Source organism: Danio rerio, chromosome 5, assembly GCF_052040795.2.
Source record: "Danio rerio strain M-AB ecotype USA chromosome 5, GRCz13ab, whole genome shotgun sequence".
NCBI lineage: Eukaryota > Metazoa > Chordata > Actinopteri > Cypriniformes > Danionidae > Danio > Danio rerio.
Window position 1 is genome coordinate 63,996,672 of NC_141025.1, and position 27,682 is coordinate 64,024,353.

The following is a 27,682-nucleotide window of genomic DNA, read 5'->3' on the forward strand; positions in this document are numbered from 1 at the left end:
GCAGCAGCGCTTCCAAGGCGACCTGTAGTACCTCCCTCAGCTCCCTGTCACCTTGCATGCTAAGTTTGGAGCAGGAACTTCCCAGGTAGGAAAAACAAAGCTTTACTTGTTCTCAATAGTCAAAAGGGACATTTATATTATCAGCAGACGCCTCCATACTGACTTTACAAGAAACTTATTTTGATTATTACACATTCTTTTAAGTCATGTTTAGTCGTTTGTGGCTGACAAACTGTTTGGTTGTTTGTGGTTACATATATAATAGTTAATTCAATACTGTTAATATCATACAATACCAAAACATGTCAATACTAAACATAACTAGAGGTTTTGGTTTACATGGCATCTATTTATATAATTTATATATTTCATTATGTAAGTATTTGCCTGTGTTTTTCCATTATGGTTCACAGACAGAAAAGCATTCTGTTTACTTCAGAAATAAAGCCATTTTCAGTTATGCTAAATATGTAAAGTGGTAAAATTGCAGCATTAAGCAGGTCACCTATGTCTTAGAAGTTACCTGTGATCTTCAAAAAAACCTGTTTTAGCCAATTGTAAGGGCTTAATTCACTTGCGACCGAGGAGTCTTGAATGACTACTGGAATGCGAAACATACACTGAAACTTTGTTGTGTTGGTCAGGTCTACAAAAGAAGCTGCTAGACAACAGAGACGCCCAAAGGTAATACCGGATTATGTGTTGTTTCCTAGCACACATTTAGAGAAGAAATCCAAGCTCTATACAGTCCAGGAGGATTAAATATTGCTACTGAATACACCTTTTTGCTTTGTGTCATAAATATCAGGGTGAGTTCTAACACAATTGTCACCTGTTCTAACATGCTTTTGTCCCTAGGAAGATTTACAAGGAAGAATCACGATAGAACAAACAAATCAACTGATGTTTCCACCCTTCGAAGAACTTTTTGCATCAATACACCCTATATGTGACACACACTAGTGTTAATCATATTTTTAAGGGCATACAAAACCAATAAAACAGGTGTTTTTAGTGAACTATAAAAAAAAAAGTTGACAGATTTGACTTAAATTTGGAGATTTGGAGAGATGCTGATAGAGTATTTTTGACTATACCAGGACGGTCATTAAGAGTCCTGCTCTGCTGTGAATTCAAGGAACGAACCAATGTTTTCTTCTAAGAAGGAGAACCTGCCGTCTCCCATCCTGGAGGATTCTTTCTTCCCTTTTTCATCATCTCACTCTGGCTCCAGCCACCGGATCATGGCTCCTACTATGGGAGTGGATGATCTTCTGGCCTCACCCCAGGATGACAGAAGCCCTACTTTGCTGGAAAAGGACCTGATCTTGGCTGCGGAAGTGGGTCAAGCTTTGCTGGAGAAAAACGAGGAGTTGGCCTCTCAGATAATGCAGATGGAGAGTGAGATGGAGGTATGAATGATGAAGACTGATGAAGGCTTTATAAAGGTTCATTCACACCAAAAATGATAACTCTAAGGTTTTAATGATCAATGTAACTCTGTTAGAATAGATAAGTCAACAGTTACTGTATAGCGATAATGACACAGAGACATGATATAAATCTTCAAATATTTAAAGCAGCAGATAACATGATATAACTGCAGCGCATGTTTTAAATAAACAAAACATTTTCGCTCACCAGTGTGAAAATCAATATAGTTATTACACATAGTACATACATTCTTGGTGTGAATGAGCATTATCTCTGATACCCTATATTGTTCGATTAGTCTAAACTCAAATAAGGAATGTAGTTAGCTTTAGCTCAAACTTAATTAAAAGCTGTTTTTATGTCTATAATTGAGATATGTTTTGATTTATTATCTAAGCAGGGAAATTTGTCTTAATTATTAATTCAAATCATTATATAATTTCTTAAAAACATTATAACGTGTTATATCTACTACTCTATGTCTCTCACAATAAATAAATAAATTTAAGCTTTATACCTTATTTATCATTGCAATAAAACTGTTTAATATTTTACAGATGTATACTACTGATACATTGTATGGGGTCAATTAGATTTATTTTTATTATTTATTTTTAAATTGTTCAAATTGTGTACATATATTTTATTGAAAATATATTTTATGTTGCTATACGAAATAATATCACAGACACAAATATTTAGAATGTTTTAGATATTTTAAACTGTCTATTCATTGAGAGTGATGGGAAAAAATTCTATCACTATTCATTAATTTATTACTTTACCCTTCAGTTTAGTCCCTCAGGGTCCCAAACAGCGGAAACACACAGTCTTCTACAGTTAATGATGCATTCAAAAAGAAATTAATTCTCTAAAAGAATTACAGTTGAAGTCAGTATTTTTAGCCCCCCTGTTTTTTTCCCCAATTTCTGTTTAACAGAGAAAATATTTTTTTAACACATTTCTAAACACAATAGTTTTAATAACTCATCTCTAATAACTGATTTATTTTATCTTTGCCATGATCACAATACATAATTTTTTTTAAGACACTTCTATACAGCTTAAAGTGACATTTAAAGGCTTAACTAGGTTAATTAGGTTAACTGGGCAGGTTAGAGTAATTAGGCATGTTATTGTATAACGATGGTTTGTTCTGTAGACTATTAAAAATAGCCTAAAGGGGCTAATCATTTTGTCCTTAAAATGGTTTAAAAAAAAATTAAACTGCTTAAAAACTGCTAGAAAATAAGACTTTCTCCAGAAGAAAAAATATTATCAGACATAATGTGAACATTTCCTTGCTCTGTTAAATATCATTTGGGACATATTTAAAAAAATAAAAAAGAATCAAAGGGGGTCTAATAATTCTGACTTCAACTGTAAATAGAACCAGCCAAGGTATTTTGGCTTAAAATAACAAAACTCCTATTGTGTTGCTAAGAAGATACAGTTGAAGGCAAAATTAACTCTCCAGTGAAATTTATATATATTTAGCATATTATGTTTAAGAACAAGGACATTTTGTTTAATATATATATAATAAAATAATTTTATGGCCCATATTTTTAGCCCCCCTAAGAATGTTTTTTCTTTTTAATTGGCTACATAAACCACTGTTGGCCAATGACTTGCCTAGTTTGCCTAGTTAACATATTTAACCTAATTAACATACTTTAGTTAAGCCTTTAAATTGAACTTTAAGCTGAATAATAGTATCTTGCAGAATAACTAGTAAGATATTACATACTGTCAACATGGCAACAACAAAAGAAGTTACTAGAAATTTCTTATTAATACTTTTAGATAAAAAAATGATGAATAAATCTTTTCTGCATTAAACATCACTTGAGATATAGTTTACAGAATCAATAATTATTAATTAACATAAGGGCTAATATTTTTTTCTTCAACTCTATATTTACTGTTATAGCATTCGGTGCAAATGCAGAAAAAAAAAAATCCCATCAAGAACCTGACAATAAACATTTAGCATAAAGAACCACTTTAATGTGTGTGAATTAAGACATAGTTTGTTCTTGTGTGTACAACAGGCTATGCAGCAGGAAAAACATATGGTGCAGCGCCGTCTAGAGGTGCGGGACCTCGAGGCAAGTCAGCGGGAAGCAGAACTCCAGGCTGACATCTCAGCGTTACGTGCGCAGTTGGAACAGAAGCACATTCAGGGTCGTGACCGGCGGCGCGAGGAGAGCGAGCAGCTCATTCAGCTGTCAAACCACAACCAAAAACTTGTGGAACAGCTGGCAGAGGTGACCAGTCAGAAGCTTTAAAGTGATATGTCATGAACAGTCTTTTTTTTTTTTACACACAGTTCTCTGAGGTCCACTTGTAATGTTATTAAGATTTTTACAAAAGCATAATTTGGAAGAAATGATTTCCATTCAAAATTTTCCCATCCTGTTTTTTTACCATCTGAATCTGAGTTGCATACTGTAAAAGAGAAAAAGTGAATCTTTACTTGTGCAGTATGATTAGTTTATAGCTTAAAAATGTAAAAAAAAGAAAACATCTGAGATGAGATGAGGTTCCAGATTCTGGAAAGGACATCTGTGTCCATTGATTTAAACTTCTGCATGCGTGTTGGACAGCTTACGTCCATCATAGATTGACAGTGCTGAGATTTAGCTTGAGATTTTGATTCTTAAACACTGAGCAAAATCAATTGGTATGTAATAAAAGACAAACCACTAGTTTACTAGTAATACTGCATATTAAAACTCAGTATATTTGTATTTCGTATAAGCATCATTGAATTGTACCTTGTTTAAAGATGTATCCCCAGTAAAATTTAGTCAATAATAGGTCAAGTTGTAACTGATATAAACTTAAATGGAACGTTTATTTGTTCATTTTAAAAGTTGGATCAGAAGGAAGGCAAAGTAGAGAGTTTTTCCACAATCTGGCACTTCACAAAATCTTGTTGTCTCCAGACATTTTAGTTTCTGTGTAGAAACTTCAATATAAGCTGGATTTAAACTAGTGCCACTATGGATTTTAGTCATTATTTTGCTACCTGAGACCAATTTGGGTAGTTCTAAAAGATTCCTATAATCCTTTAAGCTTTTCAAAGCTCAGAAACATTTGCTTCGCAAAATGATTAACAGGTTCGAAGCGTTCAAAAAATGGTAAAAACCATGTAAGTGCAACCAAAAAAAACTGGCAAAACATGCATTAAAATGTACTTTTAAACATATAGCGAACTTTGAATTGAAAGAATAACCTATAAATGCACCTAGCTTGGCATGTAATATCATTAAAATATTAAATGTCTTTTTTTGATGCATTTTAATAACATTTATACTGTTTGTTCGATCGTGTGCTCTGCTAAACTGGCCAACAAGAGACTATTGACTATTTTTTGTTTTCATTTTACACATGTCTCTATAAAACGTCTACAAACTGATTACATATCAGGTAAGAACTAAACCTTTTCATTGATTCACCACTGGGGGAGATCTTAATGTGTGACTCTTGTGGATTTTATATTACACCAGTCGCCCCAAGCGGAGAACCATCACATTTTTAAAATGTTCGAAACAGTAATGACGTGATGAAGCCCTTTTCACAGAAATCATGTGCCCTTTCCTATTTGAAATGAGCTCCAAAACCACTCATTCGAAACAAACGATTCAAAGCCTCATGAAGTCTTTCGAATACACCCATCACTACTTAGGCCTAAATCTGTGGTCTTTGATAGTTGGATATACATGTTCACCAATTCTTTCCCTCGAATTAAATTCCTGCAGTGTCAGAAAATTTAAGACACTTTCCTGTAGTGTGACTACAGCTACGATAACCATAGTTTTTTCCTGCATTTTATTATCAAGGCATGTTATGAGGTATTCATCTGAAATTATATCCACAGCAAACATAAACAATCTGTAGTAGTACAAACGAAACTCCAAAAGAAATGATAACTCAGAGCAAGCATAAACAATCAGTAGCACTACAGATTTTTATGCTAATTGTGAGCTATCATTTCAGACGGGTTACTAATCATGTCAAAGATGAATGAAGTAAAACTCCAGATGAGATTTATTGCTTTTCCGTGTTTGAACAGGATTATTATTAAAAGTGGCACCATTTGATGTGGTTTTAACCAGGATATTTTGAGTTTTGAAACTTACAGGATGTTTTTATAGACTTTTATATAAAAAGAAATTAAGGAAATTTGGATTTCAGTTCATGACCTTTTAACTTCCAGCGCATCATTCTAAAAGCATTCAAATCAATTGGTTAAATGTGTCAAGTGACGTGTGAACACTGATGCAGTTAGATAGCCTTCTGGAATGTAGACCAGCAGGTTTGGGTTTCTGCTTTATGTGAAAAACTGTCCCAGAAATATTGGTTGATGAAACCCCCTCACCTCTTTTCTTTTTCCAGGCAGTGTCATTAGAGCATACTTTGCGCACTGAGCTTCGTACTTTGAGAGAAGAAATGGAGGACACAAGTTTCAGCAAATCCATAAGCTCTGCTAGGCTGGACAGTCTGCAAGCAGAGGTATTCACATGTACATGCACAACAGAAGCAATGCATAGCAAATCACTTGAAGTACTTTATTAATAACCACAATATAGTCACAGATGTTTTTGTTGCTAAAAAAAGAACAAATATGTAAATAAAACAATAAATCAAATACAAATGAAAATAAAAATCATTTTAAATTTTAAATTGAAACTTACTTAATTGTCATTTTGAACAACAACAAAAAAACTACAAGTACAGCATTCCTATAATAAATCAATGGTGTGATTCATTGCTGTGGAGGTTACAATATTTTTAGATATGGAGTAGTTTCATAAATTACAAATTGACTGGTGTTTTGAGGTTGTTAACTTTCATTTGTAGCAAGATAATGCAGTAAAATGTTTATTTACTTTTTCTTTTTCATAATTGATTGTATATCACAGAACCGAGTTTTGAAAGAGCGTTGCACTCATATGGATGAACGACTGAAGTCAACTCAAGAAGACAATGAGCGGCTGAGATCGGAGAGGGATGGATTGAGAGAGAGGGCGATTGAGCTTCAAACCAGCCTTAAAGATAAAGAAACAGAGGTGAGGAACATTTCTGAATGTAATATTTGGGCAGGAGAGCAGAGCGAAGATTGCGAGATTGAAAATAATTGACATATGGCATACAACTACATTGTATTTAACATCAAAACTGGATTGTAGAATTTTGTAAAGCTGCTTTATCTCATCTACAAGTGGACCACTCAAGTGGAAATTGGCTTATTTTACTAGTCACCTAAAATTTAAGAATCTTACTATTTATAAATTAGCTGATGGGTCTCACAGTGGCGTAGTGGGTAACATGATCGCCTCACAGCAAGAAGGTCGCTGGCTCGAGCCCCGGCTGGGTAAGTTGGCATTTCTGTGTGGAGTTTACATGGTCTCTCCATGTTCGTGTGGGTTTCCTCCGGGTGCTTGCATTAAGCTAACCCAGATAGGCTACCATCATAACAGAAGTTGGATTAAGAAATGGTTATCTTTTTAGGTGACTTGTGAAATGAGGCTAAGCCAAAAAGTGTTCCCCTCCACAAAGAACTAAACACTAGAGCTGCTTCAATGTACAATAACTTTTAAAGATTTGAAAAAATAAAATTGGTCAAAAGTGACCTTTTATCCTAACATAAAAATATGTTTTAAACCTGATAACTGTCACCCCCTTTTAAAGACATATATTAACATCTAAGCTTAAAAAGTTGTAATGCGTAAATGCTTTGGACATTGTAAGAAAAAAGAAAGCATATAAAAAGTGAAAATTAAATTATTATAACATATTTTGGAATATAAAAAATCTCAAAACAAGTTTCAAATATGATATCACAAAAATTAAGTTTTTATCAGATAACAACTGAGGCAATACAGTTTTTCAGTTTTGATTTATTTATAAATTTTTGGGCATTTTTTGTTTAGATTAGAAAATGTATTTGAAAATTGTTTAGTACATTTAGTAAAACTTTGCATGCAAAGGTTGATCTAGAAAAAACTAAGTTAACCGTTTACCCACAGCTGCACACATTCTCCTAAGTAAACATATTTAGCTTGAAGTTGCTGTATGTAAGTTCTAAAGCATAAAAATACCATAATATGTTTGCAGATATTTCAAAAACATGCCAAGTGAACATTCTTATTTATCTGGAAAAAAAAAAAAATCTAAAGTCAGATATTCTGCTTTGAAAATGTGAGTTACGCACCAGAAGACAGACCCTTTGTTTTGGTTATTTAACCTGTCCAATGCTAGTTTAGCCACCATTGGTTGCTAACACTGTATGTGGAAAACAGCGTATTTCATTCAGTTAGTCAGGAAGGCTCTCAAAGTATGCATCCGCGAGCATCCGGTGAATAGTAGCAGACTCAGAAATGAGTTGCAGATTCAGAGTTTCACATGAGGTGGTTATTAATTAGCAGATAATCTAAATATTACTAATTTAAACAGTACATAAGTAAGTTACATTGTAACCCCGTGTCCTAACAACACTCTACATCAGTGGTCACCAAACTTGTTCCTGGAGGGCCGGTGTCCTGCAGATTTTAGCTCCAACCCTAATCAAACACACCTGAACAAGCTAATCAAGGTCTTACTAGGTATACTTGAAACATCCAGGCAGGTGTGTTGAGCCAAGATGGAGCTAAACCCTGCAGGGACACCGGCCCTCCAGGACCAGGATTGGTGACCCCTGCTCTACATTATAAGATTTGCAGTGATAAGAAATTTGGCTGTTTGCACGAGATGAAACATGACAGAAATTTAACTACATCTATTCAGAAGCCCAGAATAGTGCACTGACTGCACTCCAACAATATGGTAAGGTTTATAATCAAATGAATACACATTCAACTTTTTTAACATTAATAAATGTAAATGCAGAATCACTGATGTGTGTTGGCTTGCACTGAGTCACAATTCTAAAGTTTAATATCAAACTGTTTATTTTATTTTCATGGGCTGAGGTGAACTATCTGCTGCTGCTTTCAATAGTATGGCAATAAATGTCTTGTAAAATGGCGTTCAAACTCGCATTATTAGCATTTAACACTGAATAAAGCACAGGAGGTTTACGTGAGGTTATCATTGTCAGTTTTCTGTTGTTTAGCTGGAAGAAATAGAAGCCGTTTCTAAAATAAGAAATTTCAGGTGTTGTTAGGACAAAACCCCTTTTAATATGGAAAACATTCTTTTTTCACATCCCGTTGCTTTTATTTAGAACACGGTTTAAATCAGCCATTAGGCTTGACAGTCAGGCACACTCTTGTTAAAGTCATCAATCTGGCAGCCTGCGCTTTTGTTTTGAACTGGGTCTGCAATACCTAGTTCAACCACTGGGCATCAAACTTATGTACAGCACCTAAATATTGACTTAATTGCACCATTTTAAATCATCATATGAGCCATAATAATTAGTAAATAAACGAAAATCATTCTAGCATATGTTAGGAAGGCTTCTCACAAAGTTTTATATTGTAACTGTAGACCGTACTTTTAAACCCACTTAAAAATTTCACTGGATATAGAGTATCTCACTGTTATCATTATACACTATTTTAAAAAATACACTTTAATTTTATTCATTCTAAAGGACAGCCTATGCTGTATAAAAAGCTTTAAATGCTGGTCATAGTTCGCCAATGCTTAGAGAGTTTCAGTCTGGCTGTCTCTGGCTTTTTCACAGCTGGAACAGGAACACAGCACTGTGTTTCAGCTGCGTACGGTCAACCGGACCCTACAGCAAAGGGTTCAAGCCTTGGGAGAAGAGGCCAGTCTGGGGGAGGCCACCTGCTTCCCTTTGTCCCTTCAGAGTGAGATCCAACAGTGCCAGGTAGCTTTCAATCCCGGCTTAGTACAAATGGTGTTGTGCATGCACCCACTTAGCTTGTAGAAAATTTGACAACAATTCAAATGAATTTAAGATCAACAATGTTTGGGTTTTAAGCGTGTTAGCTGCTTGTTTCTCTCATCAGCCAGCTCTTTAATTTCAGATCAGGCAGAACACTTTTCATCTTATCTAACTGGGTTTCATTTTGATCTCCAACAGGCCAAAGAAACCATTTTGGCTCATTCCTCTGTTCTGCGAGAAAAAGAAGAAGAGATTCAGAGGCTACAAAAAGAGGTTAGCTGCACAATACAGTGGCGTCACAACAGCTGACTGAGTGACGTCTTTATCTTACATTTGAGATGTTTTGTCTGTTGTTTTTGTCAGCTACAGTCCAGAGAAACTGAATTAGAAGGGCTGAGGGAGGAGGTAAAGCTGTTTCGTAACAGTCCCGGCAAACCTACTTACAAGTAAGAACTGAATCAAATAGCTTTGTTTGTTCTCTTTGTTGTATGCCAGAGATAAAGTGATAAGCTAAGATATGAATGAAGGAGATTTTGTATTAAAGTCTGACAGCTTTTGTTTTGTCAACACAATGTTTTTCTTCCCTCTCACCTACAGAGCCTTGGAAGAGGAAATGATCTTGGCTCGGCAAGAGCGTGACGCTCTCAACCAGCAGCTTCTGAACACCATCAGGCACAAGGTGGCACTGTCTCAAGAAGTTGAGTCTTGGCAGGTTGGTAACTTGTATTTATTTGTGGCTTTTTTTGTGCTCATGGGGTTTGTCTTGGAATCCTTTTAGTTCTTCCAAGAACAAACTGTAAAGGAGACACAAATACTTTCTTGTTGCAAGTCATAGTCTATCTATAGCACAGGTGTCAAACTTAGTTCCTGCAGGGCACTGCTCTGCCCACGTTTGGTTTCTTTCAAGAACATTGCTGTCTATGGAGGGTCAGAGAGCTCTTAGTTGGGATGGCTAACGTGAAACTGATGTTTCGACATAGTGTTGAGATCCCGATGTGAAAGTGTTTCAAAGCATGATCTGAAACAGCCAGGTCATGTGACTAAAGTGATTTGAAACGCACAGATCACATGACTAAAGCGATTCAAAGCATCGATCATATCAGAAGCGTTTTGAGAATCTGCATTTGACTGACAGGGTCAGAGTAAATTTCTGTCTCATGTAGCTTAGTGAACCGTGCATAATTACTGTGTACTGTGTGACTTTTGGGTTCGAACTTAGTATTATTTTATGTATTTTTACAATGTTACTGTTTTATGGTATAGACTAGATAGGATACATCTGTGGATACGCCATCAATTTAGCATCATTTTTGTAACACTTTATAGCAATATTTAATATTTTTTACAGTACTGTGATGGTTGGGTTTAGGGTTGGGATAGAATAAAAAAAAAAAAGAATAAAAGAATAATTAGAATTATTGGTCATCTGGTCATCTCTATGGTCACGAATCATAAAGATGTCTGTACAGTCGTACTGTTTTAGAAAAAATGTCTTCGAAATGTTTCATATTTAACTCAAACGTGGCGCCATGCGCACTGTTCATTCGACTTAAAGAAAAAAAAAAAAAAACATGCGCTCCGCTAGCAAAAATCATGCCAAGCGCACCCAAAGCGAACCTCTGCAAACTCTGTGATGACGTCACATTCGCCGCGTGCACTCAAGTGAACTAACAGACGCATCGAGTATAAACCAGGCTTTAGATTTCATTTAAAATATCTCTATTTGTCTTCTGGAGATGAACCAAGGTCTCGGGTGTTTGGTTAGATGAGAAATGAATGACAGATTCTTAAGTTAGCGAACCCTCTAATGCACAGGTTTCAGTTCCTGGAGGGCTGCTGTTCTGGCCAGTTTAGTTTCAACCCTAATTAAACACCTGATCAAACTAATTAAGTCGTTTAGGCTTTTTTGAGACCTACAGGTAAGTGTGTTGAAGCAGGTTTGGAACTAAACTGTGCAGGGCTGCGGCCCTCCAGGACCTGAGTTTGACACTCTTGATCTATAGTATGCAATGCATGTTTTATTAATTTATAAATATGTATGATTTACTGCATAAAGAAAAGCTCTTGTTTTTTTTTTTTTATTGACCAAAATGTTCTGTTCTAGGAGGACATGCGTTTGGTGATCTGTCAACAGGTACAACTCCAACAGCAAGAGAAGGAAAAGGAAAACAACAAGGAACGGACAGGCTTTCAAAGAGGCACTCGCACCACCAAGTCACTGCGTCTCCGTGGGGAAGAAGGAAGGAAAGGGTTTTTCTCTTCTCTGTTTGGGGGCGACTGACAAAAAGCGAGGTTTCTTTAATGGCAGTTGGCATGTAATCTTTAAAATCACTCTGATTTGTAAATAGAAGGAAATCAAATGTATGTACTTTATAGCCACATTATTGCATATTTATATTTTTCAATATTTATTTGTAACTTTAAAAAAAGAACACACAAAAATAAACTGATAGCATTTATTATTGTATTTCTCAGTCTTTTACTGGAGGGGTTCATCTTTTTTAACCATAATAAAAAAGGGCCTAACCATCCAATACAGCAATATTAAGCATTACAGTCAGTACTCTTTATTTAAACATAGCTTTCCCACTCTCAAGCCTTCAATAGCTGTCATATACAAAGACGGAAGTGTACCCCAATATGATAATAATATTACAGATTTGATTATATAATGTAGCACCTTATGAAACATTCACAAAAAACGCAAAAGCACATTCATATGGAGGGAGACAACATGAAAGTGAACCTGACATAATAAAACTTTAGTGAATAATTGTCGTCATATGATTGCTCGTATCAATTGTGTTATCTGTTTCCTATATCCATTTTAACAAATTCCTTTAACAAATGTTGTAATGATTCACACAGTTTACAATTCCAGGATGAGAACGGAAAACAGTTTTTAAGCGCTTGTAAGGATACTTTTTCCAAATAGTATTTTCCTGTTGATAATTTCATTCATTTTCTTCTCAGCTTAGTCCCTTTATTAATCAGGGATCGCCACAGCGGAATGAACCCCCAACTTGTTTTATGCAGCGGATGCCCTTTCAGCTGAAACCAATCACTGGGAAACACCCATACACACTCATTCATACACATACATTACAGACAATTTAGCTTACCCAATTCACCTAAAGCACATGTCTTTGGACTTGTGGGGAAAACTGGAGCACCTGGAGGAAACTCATGCAAACAAGGGGAGAACATGCAAAGTCCATACAGAAATGCCAACTGACCCAGCTGGGGCTCGAATCAGCGACCTTCTTGCTGTGAGGCGAATGTGATACTGCGCCACCGTGCATTCCTGTTGATAATTTCAATTACTAAAATAAAATTTATTTTTTTGGTGTAACCACCATTTACCATCAGATCTTTTACAGCTTAAAACTGTTCAAAAAATCTGAGAAAATATTTCAAATGAAGTTTAAGTGCAACTGTCCATTAAACAACAATAAAAAAAGACTAATTAACATTTGTTTTAGGCGAAGCAGTGGTGCAGTAGGTAGTGCTGTCGCCTCACAGTAAGAAGGTCACTGAGTCGCTGGTTCGAGCCTCGGCTCAGTTGGCGTTTCTGTGTGGAGTTTGCATTTTCTCCCTGCATTCGTGTGGGTTTCCTCTGGGTGCTCCGGTTTCCCCCACAGTCCAAAGACATGCGGTACAGGTGAATTAGGTGTCTGAATGTGTGTGTGGATGTTTTCCAGAGATGGGTTGCGGCTGGAAGGGCATCCGCTGCGTAAAAACTTGCTGGATAAGTTGGCAGTTCATTCCGCTGTGGCGACCCCGGATTAATAAAGGCACTAAGGCGACAAGGAAATGAATGAATGAATGAACATTTGTTTTACTCTAGCAACCTCAGAATTTACCCCACTTCATGTAAATGTATTTACACAACAGATGTACATTTAGTATGACATTCATTGATTTTCCTTTTGACTTGGTCCCTTAATTAATCAGAGATTGCCACAGCGGAATGAACCACCAACTTACCCAGCATGTTTTACACAGCAGATGCCCTTTAAGCTGCAACCCTCTACTGGAAAATATCCATACACTCTCATATCCACTACGGCCAATTTAGTTTTATTCAATTCACCTGCAGCGCATGCCTTTGGACTGTGGGGGAAACCAGAGCACCTGGAGGAAACCCATGCGAACACATGGAGAACATGCAAGCTCCATACAGAAATGCCAACTGGCCCAGCTGGAGCTTGAACCAGCATCTTCCTTGCTGTGAGATGATCATGCTACCCATTGAGCTACCGTGCTGCCCATTAAATAGGATGTTCAACAAAGATATCTTAAATGACGCACTGCATTATAAATTGCTTCATGTAGCACCTGGAGTCCATTATCAAAGTCTGAACGGCCATTTATTGACCAGATGGTCAGTCAGTTGACAAGCTGCGGCATCACAGTGACATTGTAAAGAAAGTGCAGTCACAGTGCTACAGTAAGTAGGCATATGTATAATGCACATGCCATGAAAAACACAAAGGCTACAAAACGCCATGAAAAAACTACTTTGGTTTGACAAAGAAACACAAAAGAACGTTGTTTCAGCTTCTCCGTAAACCCATATATTCCAATGAAGACCTTTTATTTTGAAGAGTATAGTACCTCAACTCAAAGCTGGGCACTCAGTGACAAAGTGGCCATCAACAAGCAATGCTTAGGTTCAGAGTTCCTTCTGTTTTTGTTTGATTCCTGGATGGCCCAAAAGTTCTGAAAGTTCTTGAAGTTCACATTTTTATCATGGCTACCCCTGAGACCAATGGTGATGTTAATGAACAGTTCTCTCTAGGTATAAATAACCCTGTGTTTTGTTTCTACATCAGTGTCTGCTCAAGTCTTATTCTCCTTTTTATGTGTACTTTGGTTGCTCCGAAGAAAATTGGATACTTTTTTGCTTGGATTTGGTTTCAGATTCCCCCTTTCAAAGAAGGCTTGGGATATGTAGATTCTCTTTAAAGGCCTTAGTGATTTGGAAGTTTGTCCTTTATTTAAATCCTTACCTTATACTTCATATTTGTTATTATGTCTTGGCTCATAGCCACCTTCTAAGACATTTTCAGGCAACAATACATTCATTTCCTCCTCATTCTCTTTCTGCTCATCAAGCAGGTCTCTTTCATAATTATCCCTAGAAGAACAAGAAGGAGTTTCCTCTGGAAAACAGATTTCCATCTCATATTTCTCAAGCGTATCCATAATACTTGTTCGTAGCTTTTCTGATGAACTTGAATGTTTTGAAGTACAAGATTCTGAATGCATATCGTCAACATTTATTTCAGATAATCCACTTCCATCGCTCTGCTCCAAATCAGCAGCAATTGTGTAGGGATTTGATATCTCAGCCTCATCTAAAGGGTTAAGACTGGCAATAAAATATGGGTCAATTGTAAAATTTTCCCTCTGAATGTATTCATCTTTAAAGTCATCTTCTGATGCAGAATCGTAGTCCTCATGGTCCATATCCTCCTCGTTCACTTTCTCCTCCTCTGACAGTTCTCTTTCATTATTAATGATAGAAGCACAGGATAGAGTTTCCTCCAAAAAAACGGTTTCCAGCCTGTATTCCTCATGCGTATCAATAATACTCATTTGTAGCTTTTCAGATGATCTTGAACGACAAGATTCTGAGGTACCTGAATGCATACTGTCATTATCCATTTCCGATAATCCACTTCCATCGCTCTGTTCCATATTAGTAGCAAGTGTGTACTTATTTGATGTCTTTGCTTCCTCTGGCAGGTTAATATTGGTGACGGAATAGGAGTTAACTGCAAAATTTCCCCTCTCAAGGTATTCATTATTAGAGTCGTCGTCTGATGCCAACTCTCGCTCCTCTGGGTTCATATTTGTTTTTGGCCAGGTCAGTGTTTGGTAAATCGTTTGGAATGCCTCAGGGATTAGCGGTAGGACCCTACAAGGTTTCGAAACATTGAGCTGCAAAGGATGAAGAAGCATTGTGTCATTATAAATTTTAAGTAACCTCTACACTGAATTGCATTGATCTGTTTGGTAACATTTCACAATAAGATCCTATTGTGTTACCTAACAATGACTACGTTTACATGGACATTAGTATTCAAATTATTTGCTTTAATCTGAATAAGACAATAATATGATCAAGGTGTTTACATGAGGAATGTACCTTTCATGATTCCGTTTTACATGTTATAGCATATAACTCGATTAATGTCACTGGGTCACCACGCTATACACATTTCCTCCGGAGTTTCATGTAATTTTCATTTTTGATTTGTCGACTTTGTACTGCAGTTTGGCACTTTCACTGTCATTTAGGAACATTTCATGCATGCCCCCGTGACAAACAAAATATTGGATGTGATTATGAAATGCTGGTAGAGTCTTATTTTAATGGAATTTGATATCGCATGTATAGGGGAAAAAAAAAACACATTTCGCGATGTGTACGTGTGTCTGTGGTCCTTTACTGACTTATTAGGTGCAGAGAATAGTGTAAAACAGCCGTGTGTGTATGAAATCCTGTCACAAAACAGCAAAAAGTCCTACATGACTGTATTTTTACATGGTAGACTCCTAATCAGAGTATTGTCTTAATCGCATAAAATTGGATTATTGGTGTCCATGTAAATGTTCTCAATAATTAATATATTTGCTATTATTGTTCAGTATTTCTACACTGCAAATCTGCATGAATAATTTGAACATGTTGAAAAATCTGTAGGAAAATCTTTCACCCTAAAGTGAAACACAAGTGTTGTAATGGGTCTACAACATTATGTTTTTGTGTTCCTTTTTAATGCTTTGGGTTTAATTGTATACTCGAATAATATATATATTCGAGTCCTGATCAGGAGGTAACGTACGATTTCGAGTCTGAAACTGCATGATCGGGCCGATTTCTGATCACGTGACCGAATCTGGACACCCCTTGAGAAATTTAATCATTGACTTCCATAGAATGTTTGTCCCTGGATGTCAATGTTTTTTTCCCCCAATATTTTTCTAAATATCTTGTTTTCTGTTTAACAGAAGAAATTCATGGACATTTAGAACCACTTTAGAGTGAGAAAATAGTTTTTTGGGGGGTGAACTGCCCCTGTCCAAATTGGGGTTTACAGTACATATAGATAATAAATGTATGTGAAAACAAAAACAAAAACAAAAACAAAACAGCCTGATCTCACAAGGAAATGTGACTATTTTATGTTTTGTCAGTTTAGTGGCTAATTCGTATGAGTTTAGTCATGTGAAGATGTAGGATATTTAAAAGGAGCCATGGCACCAAACCTCACCCCTAAACCCAACCTTCATTGGCGGATAAGCAAACCGTACTAAATTGTACAAGTAAGATCCCATTCGAATTAGCCACTAAATCAAAAAGTTCTGAATTGCAGTGAGATGGTGTTAGTATGAAAGTATTAAACCCTTTTTGTTCTATGAAGTTGTTTTTTAACTTTTCAAACTGCATTTATATTCAACTTTTGCTTAACCAGAATTGAAGTACATACCAAGGCTGATGGAACGCGTAGTTTCTTGATGTTGGGCTTGATGTGGTTAAAACAAACAAAAAACAATAAAATCCCAGCTAAAAACATAATCACCAGCACAGCCACAATGCCAACTATTAGCACAACGCCTCTAGTAGAATCTAAAAAGAAAAACAAGCATATAGATGAGTTCACATACACATACTACAAGTTTAGCAGGATTGAAGTCAAATTTATTGACCTACAAGACTGTATTTAGTAGATCAAAATTTAGCTAAAACTATAATATTGTGAAATATTTCAATTTAAAAGAACAGTTTTCAACTTAAATATATATATAAATAATTTAAATTGCTGGATTTTCAGCGTCAGTACTCAAGTATTTGCTGCTTGGGAAACATTTATTACTATTATCATCAACATTATTTAATATGTTTGAGGAAAGTACACTTTTTAGAGGATTCTTTGATAATTATAAAGTTCAAAACAAATGCCCAAATCACTTAAATTCTTCTGTAAGCTTAAATTATTTCCAATATTCCTTTGGACTTACTTAATGCATTAATGAATTAAATATATCTATTATACCTAACAGAAAGATACATTTGGTGGTGTTGAAGTTGTTGTTCTTTGAGGCCTGATGATGACTGGCGGAAACACTGATGCAATAGTTCTTCCCGGATGGCACATCATGGAAAACATACGGGGATTTTGAGGTTGATATCACAGCTACAAACTAAATAAAGAAAATAACATTTAATTGTCAAAGCAATCCCTTCTAAAGTGTGATTTTTTTTTAATTGGCTGTAATAACAATGGTGCTACATTACAAAATTGAGTAGGTTTAGGGGTGGGGGGGTCAGCTGTATGAAATCCAAAGGTTTACATTCTTAATTGCCTGTTTCTAAATGGTCTGTCTCTAAAAGTGTGGGGGACATATCCCCCCCGTCCCCCCTGGTTGCTACGCCCCTGAATAGGTTGTTACCTTTGTTTCCCCTGCAGGACTGTTCTCGAAAAGAGAAAGCAGGTAGTCCAGTGGTTTCGTCCTTGTATTTGATTCCAGCCAGTGATTAAAATTGATTTGAATGGACATTTGGTCTGTTGAGATCTTTACATCTGGAGGACTCAGACGAGCTGCATTAAAATCCAGACACAATTATTTTAAAACTTAAGAACAAAAACACAGTGGTGTGCCACATTTGCAACAGCCGGCACAAGTGCAAACCTACGGTGGCTGAGAGAGCTCACACGTGCTGCAAATTAAGAAAACACATGTATATAGAAAAATGCTAACAACTTGTGAAAACATTTTCATCAATTTCACAACACACACACACACGCAAATTCTCACCACTACAGAAACACACTAAAAACATCGCAATGGAAATGTTGGGAGATGGTGTTTTTCTATATGAATGTGCTTTCCTAACTTGTAGTGCGTCTCTGTATTTACATGTGTTGTCAAATTAATCCCGATATTTTTATTGTATATTTGTTTCTGTTTTTCTGACTTGCAGCACATTCGAGCTTCTTCAGCCACTGCATAAATCCCTCTTTTGTCATCTTGGTGATAGCCATGTCACCCTGCAGCCCAAGACCGGTTACTAAGCTAAACAGGGCTGAACCTGGTTAGTACCTGTATGGGAAACCACATGAGAAAATTAGGTTGCTGTTGGATGCTGCTCAACCTGCGGACTGTGTGAGTCCTAATGCCCCAGTATAGTGAAGGGGACATCATAGTTTCTGTGAGAGCTGTCTTTCGGATGAGACGTTAAACCAAGGTTCTGACTTTCTGTGGTTATTAAAAATCCCATGGCACTTTTCATAAAGAGTAAGGGTGTAACCCTGGTGTCCTGGCAAAATTTTCAACATCGGCCTTCATTCCCATCCACCAAGTTGGCTCTATCACTGTCTTTCCAATTCACCTATAGCTGGTGTGTGGTGAGCACACTGGCGCTGTTGTCCTGTGGCTGCCATTGCATCATCCAGGTGGATGTTGCATCACCTCAACTCATGATTAAGAAGTGCTTTGGGTGTATGGCCATACACCATAAATGCGCTATATAAATACACATTACATAACATCTGTCAGGATTAAGTTAAGACATGAAAAGTGAAATATTTGTAAATTGGCTATTATGGAAATGATCTTGCCGTGTCTGTGTTGGTTTATGTGTATATTGTCATTGGATGAAGTGCTGAACTTTTATAGGACTCCACTTTCATGCTTAATTGCAATGCCAAAAATGTTTTTGGCATTGATGGTTCCAGAAAGAAACTTTAACATCCATGGAATTATTTTATTCCACAAAAGATTGATTTTAAAAAGTTATTTAAAGAACTGTTAAAGGGATAGTTCACCCAACAAAAATAAAGTTCTGACATAATTTATGGCTCTGGGACTCTTGAAATGACGTCATTTTGAATAAAATCAGGCCTAAATTAAGTTCGTTTTGAGTTTTTGCCAGTGCGAAACAACTCACCAAAGCAAATAGCAACCAAAAATACTTAAAGAGTTCAGATTTAAAAAGTGCCGTATTTTCTCAGCCTCTATATGTTAATTTTATTTCACTATAAAGGCAATGAATAAAACCGGTTAATCTCTTTAAAAGTGAAATGACTGTAGATTGGCTATTATGGAAATAATCTTGCTTTGTCTGTGTTCTTCTATGTGTACATTGTCAGTGCTGAACTATTATTGGACTCCACTATGCTAATCGCATTCCTAAACATTTTTGGCTTGGATGGTTCTAGAAAGAAACTTTAACATCCATGAAATTATTTTAATCCACAAAAGCTTCTTTCAAGAGTTCACACTTAGCTGATGATCTATAAAAAGCTTGTTTGGCATGCTGTCCCGGGAGAGAGCCTCGAGCTCAAAGGATCCTCGAGCCCGGGGCTTCCTCCCGTTGGCAGAGCGAGAGGGGAGCCTGAGCTCGGTGGATCTCAGAACTCCCCGGCTGCGATAGCTAAGGGAACAAAAAGGGGTTAGAAAAATGCTTGATTGTTATGTATGTTGTATGTCGTTGGATGGTGGGAGGAAACCGGGGAAAACCCACGCGGACATGGGGAGAACATACAAACTCCTCACAAAAACGGCCACCACCCTGGTGGGACCAGGGCCGGCAGTGTTCTTGCTGTGGGGCTCACAGTACTAACCACTGGGCCGCCGTGCCGCCCGATCAGAGGTAAAGGTGGAGAATACGGGCGGAAGCGAAGATAAAAATGGACTGAAAACTGTGGTTATTTATAGTAGCTTAGGGCTCATATGATTGGAAGATAGTGATAAGCAAATACGAGACTGGCCGTGATAAATCATAAGCATGTGATCCTATCGAAATTAGTTTATGAATAAACTTCATAAACCATTCATGGCCTAAACTAAGTCTGTTTAGAGTTTTTGGCAGTTTGAAACAGCTCACCAAAGCAAAAAACGACAAAAAAAGTTGAAGTTTTCAGTTATTTAACTATTAAGGCAATAAATAACAACCTATTAATCTCTATAAAGGTGAAAGGACTGTAACTACTCACAGAAGGCTCAGAAAAATCCTCATTTTAGAAGAACATTTCAGATGGCATTTAGAGGCTTTTGCGTCTGAACTCTTCAGTTCTTTTTCAAAAGTCATTGCAAAAAAAAAGACCTCTTCTAAAGCTTTATTGTAAAGAGTGTCCTGTTTTGTGAATCTGGCCCAAATTCTAATAGTTTCCTATAATATACATATCTGAACTTACTGTCTCCATATGGCTGGAAGGAGCTTGTTGTAGTTGTCCAGTTTGAGCTTGTCCCTTTAAATGTTGCCTTGACTCTCAAAAAATAATTCCAATGGAGGTCAAAAGGTGGCTTGTCAAAGTTCAGTTCACATTTCAGCAAGTCTATGTCAGTGCATTTTGGAGACCCAATCCACTTTCCTCCAGACCTACACAAAAAAAATTGTAAATGCCTTTATGAGTGCACCAAAGCATTTTTATAAGTCTATTTCACAATAGCAGATTAGATAACCTATTATTCTATCATTAATTTCTTATCTTACCAAACACCTAAGACCTTGGTTCACCTTCAATTTAAGATATTTTAGAGCTCTCTGACCCTCCATAGACAGCAATGTTCTTGAGATGTTCAGTCCAGAAAAGGAACCAAAAAAATTTCATGTGACTTCAGTGGTTCAACTTTGATTATATGAGAGATGTAGTAATTGTTACTAATTGTTAACAAACTCGCACCTTCAGCTAACATGGCACACACTTATTGGACACTTTATTAGGTACACCCTACTAGTACCGAATTGGACCACCTATTGCATTCAGAACTGCCTTAATCCTCCTTCTCATAGATTCAACAAGGTACTGAAAATATTCCTCAGAGATTGTGGTCCACATTGACATGATAGCATCACGTAGTTGCTGCAGATGTATCGGCAGCACATCCATGATGCAAATCTCCTGTTCCACCACATCCCAAAGGTGCTCTATTGGATTGAGATCTGGTGACTGTGGAGGCCATTTGAGTACAGTAAACTCATTGTCATGTTCAAGAAACCAGTCTGAGATGATTCACGCTTTATGACATGACACGTTATCCTACTGGAAATAGCCATCAGATGATGGGTACACTGTGGTCATAAAGGGATGGACATGGTCAGCAACAATACTAAAGTAAGCTGTGGCATTGACAAAATGCTCAATTGGTACTAATGAGCCCAAAGTGTGCCAGCAAAATATCCCCCACACCATTACACCACCACCACCAGCCTGAACCGTTGATGCAAGGTAGATCTATGCTTTCATGTTGTTGACACCAAATTCTGACCCTGCCATCCGAATGTGGCAGCAGAAATTGAGATTCATCAGACCAGGCAACGTTTTTCCAATCTTCTATTGTCCAATTTTGGTGAACATGTGCAAATTGTAGCCTCAGTTTACTGTTCTTAGCTGACAGGAGTGGCACCCGGTGTGGTCTTCTGCTGCTGTAGCCCATCCGCCTCAAGGTTGGACATGCTGTGCATTCAGAGATGCTCTTTGCCCTTCTATGAGCTTGAACCAGTCTGGCCATTCTCCTCTGACCACTGACATCATCAAGGCATTTGCGCCCACAGAACTGCCGCTCACTGGATATTTTCTCTTTTTTAGACCATTCTCTGTAAACCCTAGAAATGGTTGTGCATGAAAATCCCAGTAGATCAGCAATTTCTGAAATACTCAGACCAGCCCGTCTGGCACTAACAATCATGCCACGTTCAAAATCACTTAAATCACCTTTCTTTCCCATTCTGATGCTTGGTTTAAACTGCAGCTGATCGCCTTGACCATGTCTACATGCCTAAATACATTGTGTTGCTGCCAAGTAATTGGCTGATTAGAAACTTGAGGTAACAATCAGACAGGTCTACATAATAAAGGGAGTGTAGGTGAACAACATAGTTTTAAATTGACATTTATCGGTGCACAAAATTGTCCTTGGAGCTTTGTTTAATTACAGTTGAATCCCTAGCTATGGTTTTATCAGAAAAAAATGATTAGAAATACAAAAAAAATGCTTCACTAAAATGCCAAGATTAGCATACACTGAAAATATGCATACAAAAAATATGTACACAACTAAGCAGGATAAACGTTTTATCTGATAAGAAATTGTATATAATGGAAAAAGCCACCACACGTTCATTATGTTTTGTCAGCAAGTTATTTGTTATATAAAAAAATCCCAGAGTGGCTTCTACTGGCGCAAATTCAATTTCATTCATTCATTCATTTTCTTTTCGACTTCGTCCCTTTATTAATAAGGGGTCGCCACAGCGGAATAAACCGCCAACTTATCCATCATATGTTTTATGCAGCGGATGCCCTTCCAGCTGCAACCCTACTTTGGGAAACACCCATACACACTCATTCATACTCATACAATACAGACAATTTTAGCTTACCCAATTCACATGTACTGCATGTCTTTGAACTGTAGGGGAAACCGGAGAACCCGGAGGAAACCCATGCGAACACAGGGAGAACATGCAAACTCCACACAAAAACGCCAGTCGAGGCTCAAACCAGTGATCTTCTTGATGTGAGACGACAGCACTACCTACTGCGCCACTGCTTGCCCAAATTCAATTTTTTTTAATTATTTTTTTTTATTTAATTTTTTAATTTAAATTTTTAATTTTTTTTTTTTAATTTAATTTTAATTTTTAATTTTAGTTCATCAGGAAGGGATGATTTTGTTCTTTTTGACTCATTAAATGGAAACGGTGCTTCATTTGCCAATGCATTTTATGCAATATTTCAGTTTGGCTCATAAGTTTAATTTGCATCTTTGGATGAAAACATGAAGCTAAATGTTTTGGCAATATTTTCTGGACTTTGAGACCATTACTGTCTATGATGGATGAGAGAGCTTTTGAATTTCATCTAAAATATCTTAATCTGTCTTCTGAATGTAACCCACCGCTCTTACTGCACCCAACCTGCTGAGCTGGGGTCGAACCATCGATTCTTTGTGTGAGATTTGGTTGCTCTAACAAGACCATGGCCACTAGCGTCTGTCACTAGAGCACCTTCAGAGAAAAGAGGAGTGAGGTTTACCTGCATAGCACTTTGCTAGCTGGCCTCCGTTACATAAAGATGAAGGAAGGTGTCAGGGATTGAAACAATATAACTGTGAGTAATTAATGACAAAGTTTAAATCTTGATTGATCTAACTCTTTAAGTAAAAAATAGTTAACACCAATTCACGCTGCATCAACACAACTGATCTTGCTGGATCAGTGTTTAAGGTCAGGGCTCTGTTTGTTGCTTAATGTTCAATCTAAATTTGTCAACTCATGGACCGCCTGACAAGTGACAAACTGTAGTCTGACATTGGTCTGGATGGTCGGTGCAGCGTGAAATATTACTTAAAAAAGTGTTTTAAAGTCTGGTTACATGTTTTGTGCATGTATGAACTCCAATGTATATCTGGTTCCAGGAGGATTTCCTTGTCCTGGAAGCCATTCAGCTGTAGCCTTAAAATCCAATAATCCTACAGTCAGGACCTCTGGAGGAGAAAGCGTTGCTGTAAGTGAAGAAAAAAGGCATTGTTGCATTTAATTAAAAATTCAATTCAATTCAGTTCAATTCAATTCAACCCAATTAGTCTAAGACAAAAAAGCATCAAAAAAGTTTCAAGCATCAAAACTAGAAAAGCTTAATACAGCTTTATATTGAGTTTTTATTTAAAAAATGGTGACGATCATATATTTTGACCATGATTTTCACCATTCACCATTTCACCAATACACCATTTGAAATGTGACTCATTGTAACAAGTTGTATACCAGAAAATCTTGTCATGCATATTTAGAATATTTAATGACATGGCTTTTTAGATGTCACAATGCTACCCTGAAAGATTAATTAATTCTCTTTGACATTTTTATTAGTTTTTAATACGTTTTTATACACTAGCCTTCATCAAACTTCATGTTTGTTATTGATTAAAAATAATTAAATTAAGCGTTATCATTTATTCTTCTAAATATTTTATATCGTTTAATACATTGTTTAATTTAAACATAAATATACATTATGCTGAATGATGATGTCTTTTTTAAAAAAAAATAAAACTGTTTTTTAAACAGAGTTTTTGGAGTTGTTTAATCTTCTTCAGCTAAGATTTAACTTTTAATTGTTTTAATTGTCAGTTTTAATTGTTTGTTTTGCATAACTTTTGATCATTATAATAATCAGTACCTAATTGGTTGACAATAATTATTATTTTGACATTTTTTATGTTTAAACTGCACTTAGGAAATAATTTTAAACAGTTTGTTATTTTTGCTAACAGTTAAAAGTATTATCATTTAAACATTTGAGTTGATGTAAAAGACACAGATATGCTAATTATATACAATCCTTATGAATGTAAAAAGAAAATGACCCTAAAAAATTTCAGTGGGCAAAGTTTTCTATACCCAACAATAAAGATCAATCGATAATCCATAATCAAACCTTTTTTTAACATTTTGAATCCATTAAGGATATCTGAAACATGAGGCACATTACTTGCCTTTAATTTGACTTCTGTGTACAGTATATAAAGTCATTTTTGCACATTTAATATGATGTGGACAGTGACCCACACTCATGTTTTTGCTTTTTGCTTTTTGCTTTTTGCTCAAACTACCTATCTAAAATGAACTGAAACAACACAATTGTTTAGATGTTTGGGACAACTTAATTGTTTTATGTTCAATCCACTTTTTTTTGTTTCATGCTCAAGATATTTCTCTAAAATAAGTTGAAATGGCACAATTCTTGAGATTTGTTTGGGAGAACTTAATTATTTTATGTTCCATCAGCTTAAATTTGTTAACTTAATCAGCCCTGTAAAAATACTGGGTACCATGAAAATCAATTTGAGTTGGGACAACATGAAGGAATTAAGTTAACTTATTACTTTTTAAAATTTTGAGGGGATTGAACATAAAACAATGAAGTTGTCCCTCCAAAAAAAAAAAAAAAAAAAGAATAGTGGTCTTTCAGATTATTTTAGATAAGTAGTTTGAACAAACAGCCAATATCCTTTTTTTTTTAAGTGTAATGACAAAATCCAGGTGTAAGAGTGCAACAAAAAGTATGTAATTATATTATGATGACATTAGGAATGGAGGTCACCATTTTCCATATGCAAAAAGTACCTTTACATGGTATCAGACATATCAGCAGCAATGTAAACATGCAGGTCAGAAAACCAGTCATTGTGGCATCAGATCATGGCAATCATCAATCTCCCCCTGCAAAAAAACATTATGCAGTACATAACAACACAACATGCTGTAAATAGAAATATGCAAAATAGAATGAATAGTGTGTTGCTATCAATTTTACACTCGAAGAGGCAGAAAAACAATCTGAAAAAACCCCAATTTACTAATAAAGCTCAATAAAAGTCACTCACCACAACGAATTCATCCTTGTTTCTACAAAACCACGAGTCCTGAAGACAGCAGACCCATCTTAAATACTTGCAGCTATAGTGAGGGTTTTAACAAGTGATTGAAGACAAAGTCGACTCACTTGTATGACTAAGAAATAAGCGTTTCTTTGTCTAAATGATAAACAGTAGTGACAATGGCAGAAGAACTATCCTCAAGTTTACACTGACAATACATCAAACAAGTCCAGGCAGCTTTACAGATCTAAAGCAGTATTTGGGACTTAAGCCCCTCCCCCCTTTACGTAAAACATGGAAACAGGTTGTTCCAGTCTTCAGAATGGAATCTCACTTGTTGCCCTCATCAATCGCCACCCTAAATTCACCTGCTGCAAACACGGTATACCTGATAAGTTCATACATACCGAAATGCAATTATGCTGTCATGAACATTAATAACAGAAGCCTTGTGACAAATGGACAGTTTAGTCATAAATTATTTTTGAAATAAATATTGATAGAAGATGTTTCCCAGTACTTGGTTGCAGCCGGAAGGGCATCTGCCAGAATATTGCTGGTCTAGTCCACTGTGGTAAGCTGTGTAAACTAACTTTTTTTTTTTTATTAAAAATTTGCTAAATAGTTTTAAAAATGTGTACTTATACTTTCCCTTGAGTACACATTTAGTGCCGTACTGGTACTTTTACTTTACTATTTTCCTTCAACCTGCAGTCACTACTTATTTCTTTCTTGTCTATGGTGATTGGCTAAAGTAGAAAAATCAGTCCTGCAATTGCTGTCCAATCAAATCGCACATAGAAAGTAAATCAGTAAATCATATCATATTAAACAACCTCAAGTTGAGCGCTTTAAAAATGCAGCAAACCTTTTGGAAGCATTAAAAATGTCCAAGAAGATGTCCAAAATCTTTACACGCAATGACCCAGGAACTGTTTATGGACTGCATGTCACTGATGAGAAAATGTAGGATGTCGACTGTATAATGTCTGAAATCACCAAACAGCCTTAATCACTTAATGGAACGAATAAAGAATACAAGGATGGGCCGAATGAAGGAAGGACTGAACAAGGAATGGAAGGAAGAACCGAAGGTAAGAAGGAAGGACTAAACTAATGAAGGAAAGAGAGACGAAATAAATGAAAGATTCAAGGAAGGACTGAACAAACTAAGGAATGAAGGAAGGAAGGACCGAAAAAAAGGAAGGACTGAACTAATGAAAGAAGGAAGGAACAAATGAATGAAGGAAGGATTCAAGAAAGGACTGAACAAACTAAGGAAGGAAAGAAGAAAGGAAGGACTGAATAAAAGAAAGGACTGAACTAATGAAGGAAGGAAGAAACAAATTAATGGAGGAAGGATTCAAGAAAGGACTGAACAAACTAAGGAAGGAAAAAAGGAAGAATTGCACGAAGGAAGGACCAAACTAATGAAGGAAGGAAGGACCGAACTAATAAAAGAAGGATGGACTAGATGAATGAAGGAAGGATTCAAGGAAGGACTGAACAAACAGGAAGGCAGGAAGAAAGGAAGGACAGAATGAAGGAAGGACCGAACTAATGAAGAAAGAACCAAATAAAAGAAGGAAGAATTCAAGGAAAGACTGAACAAGCTAGGCAACAAAGGAAGGAAGGAAGGACCGAAGGAAAAAGGAAGGACCGAACTAATGAATGAAGGATTCAAGGAAGGACTGAACAAACTAAGGAACAAAGGAAGGAAGAAAGGACCTAAGGAAGAAAAAAGGACCAAACTAACGAAGTACGGAAGGTGCAAATTATTGAAGGAAGGATTCAAAGAAGGACTGAACAAACTAAAGAACGAAGGAAGAAAGGAAGGACCGAACTAATGAATGAAGGAAAGACCAAACTAATAAAAGAACGATGGACCAGATGAATGAAGGATGGATTCAAGGAAGGACTGAACAAACTAGGGAACAAAGGAAGGACAGAAGGAAGAAAGGAAGGACCGAACTAATGAAGGAA

General features: G+C 36.4%; 2 protein-coding genes across 12 annotated transcripts; one reads left to right on the forward strand and one right to left on the reverse strand.

Annotated features, from left to right (window-relative positions):
* bicdl2 (BICD family like cargo adaptor 2) lies at positions 1-11,765 on the forward strand. Of its 9 annotated transcripts, none has more exons than XM_087252858.1 (12): positions 17-85; positions 645-684; positions 859-1,005; positions 1,101-1,412; positions 3,489-3,704; positions 5,839-5,955; positions 6,366-6,512; positions 9,134-9,280; positions 9,497-9,571; positions 9,662-9,744; positions 9,896-10,010; positions 11,403-11,757. In XM_087252858.1, exons 4-12 carry the CDS (start codon positions 1,149-1,151, stop codon positions 11,577-11,579), a joined length of 1,341 nt encoding a protein of 446 aa, XP_087108984.1. In that variant the 5' UTR covers positions 17-85; positions 645-684; positions 859-1,005; positions 1,101-1,148; the 3' UTR covers positions 11,580-11,757.
* Positions 11,741-25,932, reverse strand: crfb12 (cytokine receptor family member B12). Of its 3 annotated transcripts, none has more exons than XR_015490549.1 (9): positions 25,706-25,932; positions 25,446-25,541; positions 23,692-23,821; positions 20,509-20,693; positions 17,762-17,910; positions 17,365-17,512; positions 16,798-16,937; positions 13,480-15,244; positions 11,741-12,462 (listed from the first exon to the last, which is right to left on the reverse strand). XR_015490549.1 is itself a non-coding variant. In NM_001040353.1 (8 exon segments), coding segments are annotated over 7 exon segments (1,746 nt in total). In that variant the 5' UTR covers positions 25,507-25,541; positions 25,706-25,907; the 3' UTR covers positions 13,650-14,311.
* Positions 25,933-27,682: the final 1,750 nt, after the last annotated feature.

Coding starts and splice junctions, on each gene's coding strand:
- bicdl2 (XM_087252859.1), top strand. CDS start 1,149: ATGTTTTCTTCTAAGAAGGAGAACCTGCCGTCTCCCATCCTGGAGGAT. Junction 9,745..9,895: donor CCCGGCAAACCTACTTACAA/GTAAGAACTGAA, acceptor TCTCACCTACAG/AGCCTTGGAAGAGGAAATGA. Junction 10,011..11,402: donor AAGAAGTTGAGTCTTGGCAG/GTTGGTAACTTG, acceptor GTTCTGTTCTAG/GAGGACATGCGTTTGGTGAT.